The sequence below is a fragment of the Oncorhynchus mykiss genome, chromosome 3 (assembly GCF_057628025.1).
Source record: "Oncorhynchus mykiss isolate SJ-2025 chromosome 3, ASM5762802v1, whole genome shotgun sequence".
Classification (NCBI taxonomy): domain Eukaryota; kingdom Metazoa; phylum Chordata; class Actinopteri; order Salmoniformes; family Salmonidae; genus Oncorhynchus; species Oncorhynchus mykiss.
In genome coordinates, this window is record NC_143024.1 from 20,658,248 (window position 1) to 20,677,882 (window position 19,635).

Consider the following 19,635-nt stretch of genomic DNA (forward strand, 5'->3'; position numbering starts at 1 on the left):
AGTCACTCCCCCCCTCCTCTACTTTTCTCCTCTCCCTCCTTCCTCTATCCCTCTCTCAGTTCCCCTATTGCTTCTATGCAACAGAGTAAACACATGTACACACACATGATCAGGCTTAAACATAGAATGTTGTGACACACATTCACATAGTACACCCACACAAATATGTAGCCTGGTGAGTGAACCATCACAGGACTGTTGTTAATGCCACTGGAACACATGTTTAACACTAGGAGAGTGTGTGTGGCCAACCAAACACTAACCAGGGGTTCCCCCTCATAATACAATACACACACACACACACACACACACACACACACACACACACACACAAACACAAGAAACACAACTCCTCTCTGATAGTTAAAATCACACAGGACAAAAATCCATCATGATTATGTCATATTGACTGTAGAATGAGATGTGGCTGGATCAGACAGTGATGTCATACATTCCAAGGTTCCTCAGGAAGTATGTCCACACTAGGAGCCAGATGGACCTGCTCCCGGTAAATAGAACTCCATGGATTTGACTGGGACTGAGTGAAACAACATGAACCGTTGGCTCCAGGGAACACTTCCTGGTCTCTTTTATGACATTCTAGAGTCAAATCCCATCCAAAGATTGTTAACCCATCTGGTACTATGGGACTGTACCACACACTACAGATACAGGTCACAGCCATATCCCCCACCCCCCACACACCAACACACTACAGATACAGGTCACAGTCATATCCCCCACCCCACACACACCAACACACTACAGATACAGGTCAGATCTGGCATTGCATGCACGCACACACACAGCTTGTATAAGCGTGAAGGATATTCCGATCATAACAGTACAAGCAGCCAGACAGTTTCCATATGACTGCCCATACACACCTTACTACTGTAAACCAGCCATCACTACCACAGATACTGTATCACTATGGCCATACAGGAACCAGCTCCTAGTTAATACTGGTGTTACTAACTCTACACTCATACAGGAACCACCTCCTAGTTAACTACTGGTGTTACTAACTCTACACTCATACAGGAACCAGCTCCTAGTTAATACTGGTGTTACTAACTCTACACTCATACAGGAACCACCTCCTAGTTAATACTGGTGTTACTAACTCTACACTCATACAGGAACCACCTCCTAGTTAACTACTGGTGTTACTAACTCTACACTCATACAGGAACCAGCTCCTAGTTAATACTGGTGTTACTAACTACACTCATACAGGAACCACCTCCTAGTTAATACTGGTGTTACTAACTCTACACTCATACAGGAACCACCTCCTAGTTAACTACTGGTGTTACTAACTCTACACTCATACAGGAACCACCTCCTAGTTAACTACTGGTGTTACTAACTCTACACTCATACAGGAACCACCTCCTAGTTAATACTGGTGTTACTAACTCTACACTCATACAGGAACCAGCTCCTAGTTAATACTGGTGTTACTAACTCTACACTCATACAGGAACCACCTCCTAGTTAATACTGGTGTTACTAACTCTACACTCATACAGGAACCACCTCCTAGTTAACTACTGGTGTTACTAACTCTACACTCATACAGGAACCAGCTCCTAGTTAATACTGGTGTTACTAACTCTACACTCATACAGGAACCACCTCTTAGTTAACTACTGGTGTTACTAACTCTACACTCATACAGGAACCAGCTCCTAGTTAATACTGGTGTTACTAACTCTACACTCATACAGGAACCACGTCCTAGTTAACTACTGGTATACTAACTCTACACTCATACAGGAACCAGGTCCTAGTTAACTACTGGTGTTACTAACTCTACACTCATACAGGAACCACCTCCTAGTTAATACTGGTGTTACTAACTCCACACTCATACAGGAACCACCTCCTAGTTAACTACTGGTGTTACTAACTCTACACTCATACAGGAACCAGCTCCTAGTTAACTACTGGTGTTACTAACTCTACACTCATACAGGAACCAGCTCCTAGTTAATACTGGTGTTACTAACTCTACACTCATACAGGAACCAGCTCCTAGTTAACTACTGGTGTTACTAACTCTACACTCATACAGGAACCAGCTCATAGTTAATACTGGTGTTACTAACGCTACACTCATACAGGAACCAGCTCCTAGTTAACTACTGGTGTTACTAACTCTACACTCATACAAGAACCAGCTCCTAGTTAATACTGGTGTTACTAACTCTACACTCATACAGGAACCACCTCCTAGTTAATACTGGTGTTACTAACTCTACACTCATACAGGAACCACCTCCTAGTTAATACTAGTGTTACTAACTCTACACTCATACAGGAACCAGCTCCTAGTTAACTACTGGTGTTACTAACTCCACACTCATACAGGAACCACCTCCTAGTTAACTACTGGTGTTACTAACTCCACACTCATACAGGAACCTCCTCCTAGTTAATACTGGTGTTACTAACTCCACACTCATACAGGAACCACCTCCTAGTTAATACTGGTGTTACTAACTCCACACTCATACAGGAACCACCTCCTAGTTAATACTGGTGTTACTAACTCTACACTCATACAGGAACCTGCTCCTAGTTAATACTGGTGTTACTAACTCCACACTCATACAGGAACCACCTCCTAGTTAATACTGGTGTTACTAACTCTACACTCATACAGGAACCACCTCCTAGTTAATACTGGTGTTACTAACTCCACACTCATACAGGAACCACCTCCTAGTTAACTACTGGTGTTACTAACTCTACACTCATACAGGAACCAGCTCCTAGTTAACTACTGGTGTTACTAACTCTACACTCATACAGGAACCAGCTCCTAGTTAATACTGGTGTTACTAACTCTACACTCATACAGGAACCAGCTCCTAGTTAACTACTGGTGTTACTAACTCTACACTCATACAGGAACCAGCTCATAGTTAATACTGGTGTTACTAACGCTACACTCATACAGGAACCAGCTCCTAGTTAACTACTGGTGTTACTAACTCTACACTCATACAAGAACCAGCTCCTAGTTAATACTGGTGTTACTAACTCTACACTCATACAGGAACCACCTCCTAGTTAATACTGGTGTTACTAACTCTACACTCATACAGGAACCACCTCCTAGTTAATACTAGTGTTACTAACTCTACACTCATACAGGAACCAGCTCCTAGTTAACTACTGGTGTTACTAACTCCACACTCATACAGGAACCACCTCCTAGTTAACTACTGGTGTTACTAACTCCACACTCATACAGGAACCTCCTCCTAGTTAATACTGGTGTTACTAACTCCACACTCATACAGGAACCACCTCCTAGTTAATACTGGTGTTACTAACTCCACACTCATACAGGAACCACCTCCTAGTTAATACTGGTGTTACTAACTCTACACTCATACAGGAACCTGCTCCTAGTTAATACTGGTGTTACTAACTCCACACTCATACAGGAACCACCTCCTAGTTAATACTGGTGTTACTAACTCTACACTCATACAGGAACCACCTCCTAGTTAATACTGGTGTTACTAACTCCACACTCATACAGGAACCACCTCCTAGTTAATACTGGTGTTACTAACTCTACACTCATACAGGAACCACCTCCTAGTTAATACTGGTGTTACTAACTCCACACTCATACAGGAACCACCTCCTAGTTAATACTGGTGTTACTAACTACACTCATACAGGAACCACCTCCTAGTTAACTACTGGTATACTAACTCTTCACTCCAACTACTGAGGCATTCCAAGACCCAAGGCATCTGCTCTTACCTGGGAGAAGCACCTCCTAGTTAATACTGGTATACTAACTCTTCACTCCAACTACTGAGGCATTTCAAGACCCAAGGCATCTGCTCTTACCTGGGAGAAGCACCTCCTAGTTAATACTGGTATACTAACTCTTCACTCCAACCACTGAGGCATTTCAAGACCCAAGGCATCTGCTCTTACCTGGGAGAAGCACCTCCTAGTTAATACTGGTATACTAACTCTTCACTCCAACCACTGAGGCATTCCAAGACCCAAGGCATCTGCTCTTACCTGGGAGAAGCACCTCCTAGTTAATACTGGTATACTAACTCTTCACTCCAACCACTGAGGCATTTCAAGACCCAAGGCATCTGCTCTTACCTGGGAGAAGCACCTCCTAGTTAACTACTGGTATACTAACTCTACACTCCAACCACTGAGGCATTTCAAGACCCAAGGCATCTGCTCTTACCTGGGAGAACCACCTCCTAGTTAACTACTGGTATACTAACTCTACACTCCAACCACTGAGGCATTTCAAGACCCAAGGCATCTGCTCTTACCTGGGAGAACCACCTCCTAGTTAACTACTGGTGTTACTAACTCTTCACTCCAACCACTGAGGCATTTCAAGACCCAAGGCATCTGCTCTTACCTGGGAGAACCACCTCCTAGTTAACTACTGGTGTTACTAACTCTTCACTCCAACCACTGAGGCATTTCAAGACCCAAGGCATCTGCTCTTACCTGGGAGAACCACCTCCTAGTTAACTACTGGTGTTACTAACTCTTCACTCCAACCACTGAGGCATTTCAAGACCCAAGGCATCTGCTCTTACCTGGGAGAACCACCTCCTAGTTAATACTGGTATACTAACTCTTCACTCCAACCACTGAGGCATTTCAAGACCCAAGGCATCTGCTCTTACCTGGGAGAACCACCTCCTAGTTAACTACTGGTATACTAACTCTTCACTCCAACCACTGAGGCATTTCAAGACCCAAGGCATCTGCTCTTACCTGGGAGAACCACCTCCTAGTTAACTACTGGTATACTAACTCTACACTCCAACCACTGAGGCATTTCAAGACCCAAGGCATCTGCTCTTACCTGGGAGAACCACCTCCTAGTTAACTACTGGTGTTACTAACTCTTCACTCCAACCACTGAGGCATTTCAAGACCCAAGGCATCTGCTCTTACCTGGGAGAACCACCTCCTAGTTAACTACTGGTGTTACTAACTCTTCACTCCAACCACTGAGGCATTTCAAGACCCAAGGCATCTGCTCTTACCTGGGAGAACCACCTCCTAGTTAACTACTGGTGTTACTAACTCTTCACTCCAACCACTGAGGCATTTCAAGACCCAAGGCATCTGCTCTTACCTGGGAGAACCACCTCCTAGTTAATACTGGTATACTAACTCTACACTCCAACCACTGAGGCATTTCAAGACCCAAGGCATCTGCTCTTACCTGGGAGAACCACCTCCTAGTTAACTACTGGTATACTAACTCTTCACTCCAACCACTGAGGCATTTCAAGACCCAAGGCATCTGCTCTTACCTGGGAGAACCACCTCCTAGTTAACTACTGGTATACTAACTCTTCACTCCAACCACTGAGGCATTTCAAGACCCAAGGCATCTGCTCTTACCTGGGAGAACCACCTCCTAGTTAACTACTGGTGTTACTAACTCTTCACTCCAACCACTGAGGCATTTCAAGACCCAAGGCATCTGCTCTTACCTGGGAGAAGCACCTCCTAGTTAATACTGGTATACTAACTCTTCACTCCAACCACTGAGGCATTTCAAGACCCAAGGCATCTGCTCTTACCTGGGAGAAGCACCGACGATACTCATTCTCTGCTCCCGAACACCTGTAGTTCTGGGGGGGTAATCTCTGTCCCCCTGTCTCCCCCTCGGCCAGGGGGTGGGGGTGCTGCTGTTGTTGCAGGGGGTAGATGTTGGGTTGGGGGGGTCTAGGGTGAGGGGATTGGAGCTGAGGGTTGAACCCATCTCTCTCTCTGTGCTCGGGGGAGGAGCGGTGGAGAGGGGGTGAGTAGGGGTGAGAGAGAGGGGGGGGGTAGGAGTGAGGCAGAGGGGGGAGGGGAGGAGGGGCGCGTCTATCAATGATTCTGTCGTGGTTGGGCTGGAAGGGAGATGGCCTGTGTGAGTGAGGGAGGGTCGAGGGCACTCTCTCTCTTTCTCTCCCTCTCTCCCTCCCTCGCTCTGCAGCAGCTTGTCTCGGTCTGTCCGTCTGTCTGTGAGTGTCAATGTCCCTCTGTCCATTCCTTTCTGGTTTAGCTATGGTTGTTGTTAGCAATGCCTTAGCAACAGGTGACTCCGTACTCTCCCCCTCTGTCTTCCTCTCCTCCTCTCTCCTCTCATGCTCCCTCTCTCCCCTATTCCCTTCGTGGTTCTTGCCTCCCTCCCTCTCCTTCTCTCCCCTCCTCTTCTCTTCTCCTTCTCCGGGTCTGTCCATTTGGTCAATGTTAACAATAGTTCCCTCCTGCCCCTCGGTCTCTAGTACCAGGGTTGTTATGGTAGCATTGCCGTGCTCAGTGTGGCGGGCCTGCCGGTTTTGCCGGTGTAATGGCAGAGAGAAGGGAACCCTGCCGTAACCAAACTGACCCGGACGGATAGAAGAGGACCTGAGAGAGAGAGAGAGAGAGAGAGAGAGAGAGAGAGAGAGAGAGGGAGAGAGAGGGAGAGGGGGGGGGGGGGGGTTAGACAGGGAAATATTACACATGATGACAGAACTCTTATCTGCTCTTAAAATGATTGACATTCTCCACAACTGGAGCCAACAGCTTACAGCCTACAGTGAGAGTTGGAGGCAGAGCACAGGAGAGTGAGAGCCCTAAGGAGTCTATCTGTATGGAGGTCATGATATTGAGCAGAACTAGTGATCTAATGGCACAGCAACTCACACTCCCATGACTCACATCAACCGAATGACTCAACTCATACTACTAACGCCTTAACAACAACGTCTTAACATTTACATGACGTCTAAAACAACATTTACACAACATCTACAGTAAACAGTTTCCTTGCCAACACTATCATCCAATCATACTCACCTACTAGCAGGCAGAGCCCCCCTATTGGGCAACACTGACCTTCTGCTCCCACTTCCTCCCACCCTCCCTGTTCCAGGATTGGCTGGCTGGCGGGCGGCATGTGCTGGTTGGCTGTAGCTGGATGGGGGGGCAGGAAATGAGGGGGAACGGTAAACAGAACCTGGTCCCTGATTGGGTGATGAGAATTCCGGGCGATAGAGGGGAGACGTGGGATTGGAGGACTGCGCTGGCACAGCTCCTGCCCCTCCTCCTATAGGAGTGTCCCGATAGAGAGACAGTCCTGGGTTCTGATTGGATGATGGGAGTGAGGGGGGATAGAAGGGGTCTGGCTGTCTCTCTGTCCCTCCCCCACCTCCTCCCCCGTACTGGGATGGCTGGTTCCTAGAGTAATGAGGGGAGTAGAAGGGGCGGATGGCGGAGATGACAGAGCCATGGTTGGGACCCCCGGCCCTCCCTGGGAGGAACGATGAACCCCCCCAGTTTGGAAGAGAGTGGGAGAGGGGAGGAGTTAGAGAACGGGGAGGGGCTTCACACTTTCTGGTTCTCTGTGACACGCCCACTCCACAGCTCTGAGAACATCCTGACCACTCCTCCCAGGCAGACCACAACCCCTCCGGACTATTGTCCACCTGCCGGGATCTTCTGCCCGTCGCCTGGAACACGAACACGAACACACACACACACACACACACACACAAGAACAGATCAGCAATATGATAAACCAGCCAGGTCACCCGTGATACAAGTCAGTACTAGACATCCATCCATGTCTGAGGATGTTGGGAGATGATGTGGGAACCAGCCACTAGGGACAACAGTGAGCGCTGTTACATTCAAGGGTGTTGTGGACGGGGATGGTGGATGGGCGTCTGTCTCTGATGCAAAATGTTGCATGTTGAAATCCAGTGATAGAAAGTTGTTTTTGAAGTTTTTGTTTAAAGCCTATCCCAAACCTTAACCCTTACCTTAACCATTCAGAGTTCATGCCTAACCTTAAGATTTCTGAGTTAATTCCTAAACTTAACCCTAACCTTAAAAATGCAGAGTTAATGCCTAAAGAAGGACAAAATTGGTTAGAGGAAAAACAAAAAGAATTGGAGGTACTTATTCAAGAACGATCAAGTGTAATGTTTTACAAGAATAAAGCGAATTGGATGGAAAATTGTGAAAAATACACAAGTGTTTTCTTGAATCTTTATCATAGAAATGTTACGAAAAAGATCCATGATTCACCAAATTATATTTTGAAAGCAAAATATAATGTTTTCTTTTCAGTCTCCTCCATTTCCACTGAATGATGTTAACTGTAAATATTTATTTCCTAATAATATTAATAATAATGTAAAATTAACACATTTACAGAAAGACCTGTGTGAAGGCCAACTTACTTAAGAGGAATCTTTTGAGGCAATTAAATGTTTTCAGCTTGGAAAAACACCATGGCTTGATGGTATACCAGTAGAGGTATATCAGACCTTTTTGATGTCCTCAAAGATCCATTATTAGCATGTTTTAATTACTCCATTATTAGCATATTTTAAATTTGTAGACGTTCAGGTACTCAACAAGAAGGTCTGATTTCATTACTACTAAAACAGGACCCTGGTGGTAAGTATAAAGATCCAGTCCATTTATAAAACTGGAGGCACCAAAAATCCTGGCGAAATGCATAGCACATAGAATAAAAAGGTTTTACCAGATATTGTTCATCCTGATCAGACAGGTTTGGACGATATATTGGAGATAATATACGACAATTACTTGAAACAATTGAACATTATGTAACATCAAAGATATCAGGCCTGGTCTTCATAGCAGATTTTTCAACAGTGTTTGATAAAGAACAACTAGAATGTATATATAAATGCCTGGATTACTTTATATTCTGTGAATCTCTTATACAATGGGTTAAAAGTTATGTACAGCAACCCCAGATGTAAAATAGTAAATAATGGTTACTTCTCAGAGAGTATTGAGCTTTTAAGAGGAGTAAAACAAGGCTGTCCGTTGTCTCCATATCTATTTATTATGTCCATTGAAATGCTAGCTATTAAAATGAGATCCAACAAGAACATCAAGGAGTTAGAAATCCAGGGGATAAAAACAAGTGTCAATGTACGCTGATGCAAAAGGTTGCATGTTGAAGGTTGCAAGTTTTTCCTCAAGTCCGCCACCATGGAGAGGCAAACGCTTGTCTATTTATGGAAAAATCACATTGATTAACTCTTTGGTCCTATCACAGTTTACTTTCTTACTAATGGCGCTGCCTACTCCAGACGAGTAGTTTTTTAAATCATATGAGCAAAAAAATATTACATTTTATTTGGAATACTAAGCAAGACAAAATTAAACGTGCCTATTTATATAATGAATATGAGTTTGGGGGGCTAAATTAGTCAATATTAAAGCTTTAAACCTCTTACTAAAAGCTTTACTCATACATAAGTTATATTAAAACATAAAGTAGTTATACAGCAGATTATTAAGAAAGGTTCATCCTTTATTCAAAAATTGTCCTTTTGCCTTTATACAGATTACAACTTTAATTTCTAAGAAGTTGTACATTTCTGTAATTGAAAATGACATTTTGTTTAAAGTATCGCCCTTTCTTAATAGGGGGCAGCATTTTCACTTTTGGATGAATAGCGTGCCCAGAGTGAACTGCCTCTTACTCTGTCCCAGATGCTAATATATGCATATTATTATTAATATTGGATAGGAAACACTCTGAAGTTTCTAAAACTGTTTGAATGATGTCTGTGAGTATAACAGAACTCATTTGGCAGGCGAAAACCTGAGAAAAATCCAACCAGGAAGTGGGACATCTGAGGTTTGTAGTTTTTCAAAGCTTGGCCTACCGAATATACATTGAGATATGGATAAAGTTGCACTTCCTACGGCTTCCACTAGATGTCAACCGTCTTTAGAAACTTGAATGAGGATTCTACTACTAGGACTGTAACGGAACTTTTCGAGTTTTTGTCTGGACGAAGTGCCTGCGCCTCATGAAGATGGATTACTGGGCTCAACACGCTAACAACAAGTGGCTATTTTGGACATAAATTATGGACTTTATGGAACAAATCAGTCATTTATTGTCGAACTGGGATTCCTGGGAGTGCCTTCTGATAAAGATCATCAAAGGTAAGTGAATATTTATGGTGTTATTTCCAGCTTCTGTTGACTCCAAAATGGCGGATATTCCTCTGGCTGTTTTGGGTTCTGAGCGCCGTTCTCAGATTATGCTTTTTCCATAAAGTTTTTTTTATATCTGACACAGCGGTTGCATTAAGGGGAAGTCTATCTTTAATTCTGTGAATAACAGTTGTATATTTTATCAATGTTTATTATGAGTATTTCTGCTAAATCAACGGTTGTTTTGGAATCAAAACATTACTGCATGTAACGCGCCAATGTAAACTGAGATTTTTGGATATAAATATGCACATTATCAAACAAAACATACATGTATTGTGTAACATGATGTCCTATGAGTGTCATCTGGTGAAGATCATCAAAGGTTAGTGATTAATTAATTTTATCTCTATTTGTGGTTTTTTGTGACTCCTATCTTTGGCTGGAAAAATGGCTGTGTGTTTTTTTGACTTGGCTATGACCTAACATAATCATATGTTAATCATATAGCTGCTATTGAAAATATATGAGAATGTCTGCTCAATCCAGACTTACAACCAACTGATTGCAGCATTACCACAAATATGGAGGAGGCAAGTGGAAAGGGGAGAAGGTAACAAACTTGTTTGCTTTCCATAAATTAAAGATACAAATTGGCTGAAAGGAATTGGCATAAATAGAAAATATACCTGTTTCATTTGAGGCCCAAAATGTTGACACCAGCAACAGTGTGTGAAAACCTTGTGAAGACTTACAGAAAACGTTTGACCTCTGTCATTGCCAACAAAGGGTATATAACAAAGTATTGAGATAAACTTTTGTTACTGACCAAATACTTATTTTCCACCATAATTTGCAAATAAATTAATTAAAATCCTATAATGTGATTTTCTGGATTTTTTTTTCTCATTTTGTCTGTCATAGTTGAAGTGTACCTATGATGAAAATTACAGGCCTCTCTCATTTTTTTTAAGTGGGAGATTTTGCACAATTGGTGGCTGACTAAATACTTTTTTTGCCCCACTGTATATGGGGCATACAAGAATCTCAGCTCTGTAGATTTTGCTGCGATGAGACAGAATCACTACATAATGTATTCTGGTATTGCCCCTATGTAGCTTGTTTCTGGTCACAGGTTCAGGAATGGTGAAGAAAATCACAACATTCATTTAAAATTAACCTTACAAATAGCAGTTTTGGGCGATTTTGAATAAATAAATAACATAATAATACTCGTAGGAAAGGCTTTCATCTTTAGCTCACAATCTATGGATACTATAGAATTAGAAAGATTCTAAATGTATGTAAAACATCACAGCTCAATTGAAAAATATATGGCACATGGAAATCAAACGAGGGTGATAGGTGGAATGGGCTGAGAGTGGCTGAGGGGTGGGATTAAAGAGCTGAGGTCTATAGTGATAGGTGGGATGGGCTGAGAGTGGCTGAGGGGTGGTATTAAAGAGCTTGAGGTCTATGGTGATAGGTGGAATGGGCTGAGAGTGGCTGAGGGGTGGGATTAAAGAGCTGAGGTCTATGGTGATAGGTGGGATGGGCTGAGAGTGGCTGAGGGGTGGTATTAAAGAGCTGAGGTCTATAGTGATAGGTGGGATGGGCTGAGAGTGGCTGAGGGGTGGTATTGAAGAGCTGAGGTCTATGGTGATAGGTGGGATGGGCTGAGAGTGGCTGAGGGGTGGGATTAAAGAGCTGAGGTCTATGGTGATAGGTGGGATGGGCTGAGAGTGGCTAAGGGGTGGGATTAAAGAGCTGAGGTCTATGGTGATAGGTGGGATGGGCTGAGTGTGGCTGAGGGGTGGGATTAAAGAGCTGAAGTCTATGGTGATAGGTGGGATGGGCTGAGTGTGGCTGAGGGGTGGGATTAAAGAGCTGAGGTCTATGGTGATAGGTGGGATGGGCTGAGAGTGGCTGAGGGGTGGTATTAAAGAGCTGAGGTCTATGGTGATAGGTGGGATGGGCTGAGAGTGGCTGAGGGGTGGGATTAAAGAGCTGAGGTCTATGGTGATAGGTGGGATGGGCTGAGAGTGGCTGAGGGGTGGGATTAAAGAGCTGAGGTCTATGGTGATAGGTGGGATGGGCTGAGAGTGGCTGAGGGGTGGGATTAAAGAGCTGAAGTCTATGGTGATAGGTGGGATGGGCTGAGAGTGGCTGAGGGGTGGGATTAAAGAGCTGAAGTCTATGGTGATAGGTGGGATGGGCTGAGTGTGGCTGAGGGGTGGGATTAAAGAGCTGAGGTCTATGGTGATAGGTGGGATGGGCTGAGAGTGGCGGAGGGGTGGGATTAAAGAGCTTTTTGTTTGGTAATGTATTATTGTTATATGATTGCTTTATATAAAAGTACCATGTATGTAAAAATGTGTATGATCTTTCACAATACACATTGTGTATGTAAAATGTATATGTAAAATATATGTATATGTAGCAGAAAAGCTGTAAAAAAAATATATATAAAATACTTGTCTTCCTAAGAGGGGTGGAGGATGGGTTAACTAAACATTAAAAAATATACAAATAAATGCCTAAACTTACCCTTAAACACTTTGAAATTTGATGTTTGGAACATCTTTGAAGTTTGACGTTTGAGAAACATGGATGAAGGTCTAATTCTGACGTGAGACTGTAAGTGCTGGTTGGATAAACATGTAGTAAACATGTAACAAGTGTTTCCTAGACAGGCCTCTCTGGTTCTGTTGGCCCCTGCCTGAGCAAATCTGCCTTCAATTGGTGTCAAAGTTTCACTGCCAGAATCCCTAGATGTTGTTCAGCGGGCTAGGAAATAGAAGACGTCTAAGCTAAGTTCACTTATGCTGGCAGTAGCTTTAAAGCAGTTTTATGAACTGAGGAATAAAATCATCAACCTTGTGGAATATGGATGGATGGCCTTGTGGAAGTGCTGTGGCAAAGCCAGCTCTGGCCTGGCATGCTGAACCCAGTGCGCTGTGTGTGCATGTGTAACAGGCAAGGCTTTGATGTGTTCCTCTGTGGATCTGTTTCTCATTTCATAACTCAGAGCTGTGTGTGTGTGTGTGTGTGTGTGTGTGTGTGTGTGTGTGTGTGTGTGTGTGTTCTATTTCTGAGCATGTCCAGGGCTACAATAGGTCAAATAACAGCCACACCTGTCTCTGTCTCTGTCTCTGTCTCTGTCTCTGTCTCTGTCTCTGTGTCTGTCTCTGTGTCAGGGGACCACTCTGCCACCAAGGGACTTCGGTAATGAGTGACATCACAAAAACACAGCTGACACAGAGCCGAGACCATTACTGACTCACGACCACTGACCCGGCGCCAGAACTGACCACTGGTCACACAGTGAGATGGTGCACCACTCACTGCAGGCTTTCATGGGCTGATCCACCAGAAGCCTAAACTACGATTACAGACACTAATCGCCTCAAATCACCATCACTATGGTAAAACCACTGCTCACCTTTTTCTTCTCAGCCTTGGTCAGAGAGGATGTGACTGCCACAAAACCCCACAGCACATACATCCTGAGAGAAGGGTAAGGAAGAGAGAGAGAGGATATAAAACGATGAGGGGGATAGAGAGAGGAAGAGTGAAGAGGGGTTTAGTAAACAGAACCAGATATGATGAGTTTCCTTACAGAGGATGTATTATGGGGATGCACTGTGTATCCTCATATCCTAAGACTATCAAAACGCCTCAGTAGCTTCATAAATGATATAATTTAATAGTCAACACATACTTCTCTTTCCCTAACAGTCCAGAGCCTGTCTAGTAGCTGTTTAATAAACGTTCTATCATGAGTAAAAGCACCGTGCATAATGTGTTTTCTTTCATTATAGGACATACTGTAAAACTAACTCTCAGCAGTTCAGTTGACACTGTCGAATGTTCCAGACCTTGCTATGTTAGAGGTGCACACCATGCGTCGTTTTTTCCCGGCGCCGCGTGTGAATTCAGGAATAACTGTTTCTTTGACCTGGCGGTTCAGCAGCGGTTCAGCGGCATACATCTCAATCAATCTGACCGCGCCGAGAAGGTGCAAACAAACTAATGCGTCCAAACATCAGCCGTGTTTTTCCTCCCACCTGTCCACACCCTGTGGCTTTTAAACACACAAGCCCACATCCAAAAGCAATCACTCGCAATCCCAAATCATCATGTACATTTGTTTTAATAGTTTGAGACTTGGAGAGAGGGGCCTCCGACTTTGGTTTATATTGGCCACATGATTATAGGTTCCTTTAAAGTGTTTTTATATAGCTACAAACTCAGGACGAGGACGCATGAGCACTGGGCTAAAGTAGATGATTTGAGATGCACCAACACAATTATTGTGGGAACTGTGAAGACACACCACAATCCCCTAACATCACCGCAATCACAAATCCGCAGGCCACATGTGACCGCTGTGACTGGTGCAGTTTCTCCAATGTGTGTACCGCCGCCGTCTCCCCTCCGACTGAAACCCTCCCCACCGTCCCCAGGCCCACACTAGACTAAACAATTATCCCAAAACCACAGACAAAGGTCCCGCACAGCCTGACACAACAGATCCGCTCAGCCTGAACTAACGACCCCCTACCCGCGTCCACGTTTCTCTTTACAGTGGCACATTGTAGAATAAAAACGGAGAGCGAGAGAAGGTGGACAGGGAGGGAGAGTGGGAACTGTTACAAAATCTGCCCAGACACAGTGAGTTTTAACCTCAACCCCAGCCCGAGGGAAAATTCCTTCTACATATCGTGCCGATGCAACACAACACATGCGCGTGTACGCTTCACCTATATGCTATAGCACACACAGGATCTTTATTCACAACAGTTGACCTTTCAACAGTTTTAAATGCGTATCGATAACATATACTTACTGTATACTACTACACTTACTGTAGGCTACATCCCCACTGAAATAAAATTTGGTTAGAAACATTTCGCACACATGAAAGCGTGGAGCAGGTTATCGGTCAATAGAGTCCCCCCAATTTACCTGTACAGAAACCTGAGACGCATTCTCTCCGTGGCCTCGCCCTGAAGTATTTCCCCTCAGGTAACGACTTTCTGACCACCCTATATGTGTTTTCGTTGACTCCCGGGGTGAGTTATTTTCAGTTCCTTTCGGTGATAGTCAGAACAACCACTGTCTTCTGTGTGGCTGTGAGAGAAGGTTCCTTCGCGTGCTCTCTCTCTCTCTCGGTCCCCCTCGTTCTGTCACACTCACTCACTCCTCCCTGGATTCGGATCGGGGAAGGGTTTCAGAGTTTTTTTTCTCTCGTTCACCCGACAACTTTTTTTGTCCTTGTTTTAAACTGGTGTGACGTCTGGCAGCCGGGGGGCCTGAAGGGGAGAAAAGAGCGATACAAAATGGACAGATTACACAACTCTCTCTCTCTCAATCTCTCTCTCAGTCTCTCTCTCCCTTCCATATCACACACGCGGGCACCCCTCTGACTAATCTATAATTGAGTAATTGAGAGCCGCTTTCTGAGTTGTACAACAACCCTCTATAAGAATGTTCTATTGTACAGACTTTTTCTGATCACTAATAATCATCAACTCATTGTTGACAACTGCTCATGGAGCTCAGAGTTGGCAGCGCTGACAGTAGCACCCCGTGGCGCGCACGCAACACCCTTATTGTTTTAGAGCCAATAAATTAAATAAAAACAATTCAAGATTACTGTTTTACAACATCGACTATGAAACGTAGGTCTATTGGAACTAGGGGGGCTGAATCCTTCCACAGAACTCTCTCAATCATGCAAATATCTTATGAGAATAGTCGACAGACGAAACAGACACACCCACATAGTTTATTGTTATCAACTTCTGAAATGTCCGTCTTTGTAGATGTTTTAGTTCTGATGTGTTTGTTATTGGCATGCATCGGTCCCAACCCGTTTTTATAACCGGTTTAATCGGGAATAGAAGTGACATGGTACAGCGCGCGAGCGTTCCTGAGGGAAGCAATTGACCGCGTTGCGTTCCAAATCTGGAGGGGCGATAATACAAGTGGACCCAAAGCGCAGCGCGCGCGATACCACATCAGAGAGAGAGAGAGTGGTTGGGGAGCGGTTGAGGAGCAGAGGGGTGGCGATGATTTTCGGGTCAAAAGCATAACTGGAACTGGCGCGGCAGTAAGTTTAGTGGCATTATTTGTTGTCTGCAAACACCGATAAGACTGGCCTGAGTGAATTGTCACTGCCTCCCGCTGCGTTTGCCACAGGTTTATGAGTTCAACACTAGAGGGGAAGAGGGGAGGGTGGGAGAGAGAAAGAAGGGTGGGAGAGAGAGAGCGAGAGGGGGGGGGGGGGGGGGGGGGGGCAATGTGTGTATGGGTATGTCTGATCTAACACAGAGCTACTGGTCTCAGAGGACAGTGTGCTTTTCTTGGCCAGCAGAAACACAACATGACTACAGTACAGAGATGGTGATTAGCTACACCAAACACTGGTCTAAGCCAATCTAAACCCTGAACCACATTATACAACTGGCTTATGATTACATCTGTCACACTAACATTCTGTTGTATGAAATGATGAGGATAAACACACACAGCATCACAGGATGTAGCCTATACTGTAACTAACTACACTGTATTAGAGAGTACTACACTGTATTAGAGAGTACTACACTGTATTAGAGAGTACTACACTGTATTAGAGAGTACTACACTGTATTAGAGAGCACTACACTGTATTAGAGAGTACTACACTGTATTAGAGAGTACTACACTGTATTAGAGAGTACTACACTGTATTAGAGAGTACTACACTGTATTAGAGAGTACTACACTGTATTAGAGAGCACTACACTGTATTAGAGAGCACTACACTGTATTAGAGAGTACTACACTGTATTAGAGAGCACTACACTGTATTAGAGAGTACTACACTGTATTAGAGAGCACTACACTGTATTAGAGAGCACTACACTGTATTAGAGAGTACTACACTGTATTAGAGAGTACTACACTATATTAGAGAGTACTACACTGTATTAGAGAGCACTACACTGTATTAGAGAGTACTACACTGTATTAGAGAGCACTACACTGTATTAGAGAGCACTACACTGTATTAGAGAGTACTACACTGTATTAGAGAGCACTACACTGTATTAGAGAGCACTACACTGTATTAGAGAGTACTACACTGTATTAGAGAGTACTACACTATATTAGAGAGTACTACACTGTATTAGAGAGCACTACACTGTATTAGAGAGTACTACACTATATTAGAGAGTACTACACTGTATTAGAGAGCACTACACTGTATTAGAGAGCACTACACTGTATTAGAGAGTACTACACTGTATTAGAGAGTACTACACTGTATTATATAGTGTGTGAAAGACCTGCTGTCGTATTGATACTCAACAGAACTGATCCATTATCAAAGCGTAACAACAGGTTGTGTTTGTGTGGTCACCATGGTAATCTCTCCAGTGCTGTGTGCCCTTCTCCATCGCTCCCCCTTTCTTTCTTGTTCTCGCTCTCTCTCTTGACCCTCCTGACCCTTTCTCCACACTTTTCTATATTCCTCTTGATTATTCTCTCTTCTCTATTTCTCTCCATCCCTCTTCCTGTATTTCAGAGGCAGTAACCAGAGTGTGGGACCTGTTAGACACACACGGCCAACCACACAGCCCTGATTAGCAAGCAATCACCATATCACACAAGAGGGTGTGTGTGTGTGGTATATAACTGTAGATCTGTTATTTGTCTCGGGTGGCTGTAGTGAGTAATAGCACTGTGGTTCAGGGCAGTTCCACCCCAGGGGAACAATAATCCCCCCACCCTAACTACCTCTGCACCCCTTTGCAACCTCACACACCAACCCACACACATAGACACTACACACCTCAGGCATTCTTACTCTTGCCACATACCATTGACCCTTTCATTGTCAGAGTGCTAAGTTTAATGAGGCTTTCTGGGAACAGGAGAGAGAGAGAGATATACATTTGAAATGTCTCTATTCCTTTGGAACTTTTGTGAGTGTAATGTTTACTGTACATTTTTTAGTCTTTATTTCACTTTTGTTAATTATCTTTCATATTTCACTTGCTTTGGCGATGTTAACATGTTTCCCAAGTCAATAAAGCCCTTTGAGTTGAGTTGAGTTGAGAGAGAGAGAGGATATAAAATGATGAGGGGGATAGAGAGAGGAAGAGTGAAGAGGGGTTTAGTAAACAGAACCAGATATGATGAGTTTCCTTACAGAGGATGTATTATGGGGATGCACTGTGTATCCTCATATCCTAAGACTATCAAAACGCCTCAGTAGCTTCATAAACAATATAATTTAAGGCTGACCTAATACTATACTACACACACAGAGAAGGGCTAATGAATTAGAGAGAGAACGGGGCCCAACGTTAGAGGGTGGAGGCAGAAAGGGGTAAAAGAGGGGGAGACAGTGACAAAGAGGGGGTAGAGAAAGAATGAATGACGGAGCGAGAGAGAGAGAGCCTTCTATGCCATCAAAAGGAGGATCAAATTTGACATACCATTAGGAACTGGCAAAAAATAATTTTATCAGTTAGAGAACCCATTGCCCTTTATGGTTGTGAGGTCTGGGGTCCGCTCACCAACCAAGAATTCACAAAATGGGAAAAACACCCATTTGAAACTGCATGTAAAATTCGTAAAAAATATCCTCAGTGTACCACATAAAACACCAAATAATGTATGCAGAGCAGAATTAGGCCGATACCTGTTAATTATCAAAATCCAGAAAAGAGACGTTAAATTCTATAACCACCTAAAAGGAAGCAATTCCCAAACCTTCCATAACAAAGCCATCACCTACAGAGAGATTAACCTGGCGAAGAGTCCCCTAAGCAAGCTGGTCCTGGGGCTCTGTTCACAAACACACCCCACAGAGCCCCAGGACAACAGCACAATTAGACCCAACCAAATCATGAGAAAACAAAAAGATAATTACTTGACACATTGGAAAGAATTTAAAAAACTGAGCAAACTAGAATGCTATTTGGTCCTAAACAGAGAGTACACAGTGGCAGAATACCTGACCACTGTGACTGACCCAAACTTAAGGATAGCTTTGACTATGTACAGACTCAGTGAGCATAGCCTTGCCATTGAGAATGGTCGCCATAGGCAAACCTGGCTATCAAGAGAAGGCAGGCTATGTGCAGACTGCCCAAAAAATGTGGTGGAAACTGAGCTGCACTTCCTGACCTCCTGCCAAATGTATGACCATATTAGAGACACATATTTCCCTCACATAACACAGACCCACAAAGAATTTGAAAACAAATCCAATTTTGATAAATTCCCATTTCTATTGGGTGAAATACCACAGTGTGCCATCACAGCAGCAAGATTTGTGACCTGTTGCCACGATAAAAGGGCAACCAGTGAAGAACAAACACCATTGTAAATACAACCCATATTTATTTTCCCTTTTGTACTTTAACTATTTGCACAACGTTACAACACTGTATACAGACATAATATTAGATTTGAAATGTCTTTATTCTTTTGGAATATTTACTGTTCACTTTTGGTTGTTTATTTCACTTTTGTTTATCCAGTTCACTTGATATTCACTTGAAATGTAAACATATGTTTCCCATGCCAATAAAGCCCCTTGAATTGAATTGAGAGAGAAAAAGAAAGAGAGAGAAAGGAGAG

The 19,635-nt window shown here is 43.6% G+C and overlaps 1 protein-coding gene across 2 annotated transcripts in view; it reads right to left on the minus strand.

The window, feature by feature from the left end:
* The window catches only part of LOC110508538 (thrombospondin type-1 domain-containing protein 4), a 109,143-nt gene extending 93,549 nt beyond the window's left edge, over nt 1-15,594 (minus strand). Inside the window, exons 1-4 of one of the 2 annotated variants that reach the window (XM_090224238.1) lie at nt 14,962-15,594; nt 13,436-13,499; nt 6,859-7,511; nt 5,610-6,426 (exon numbers count right to left, since the gene is read on the minus strand). In XM_090224238.1, the coding sequence (XP_090080364.1) occupies nt 5,610-6,426; nt 6,859-7,511; nt 13,436-13,499; nt 14,962-14,984 (1,557 nt within the window). In that variant the 5' untranslated portion in view covers nt 14,985-15,594. The remainder of the gene's footprint in view (nt 1-5,609; nt 6,427-6,858; nt 7,512-13,435; nt 13,500-14,961) is intronic. The other variant, XM_090224245.1, reaches the window with a different exon arrangement.
* Between the last annotated feature and the right edge of the window lie 4,041 nt (nt 15,595-19,635).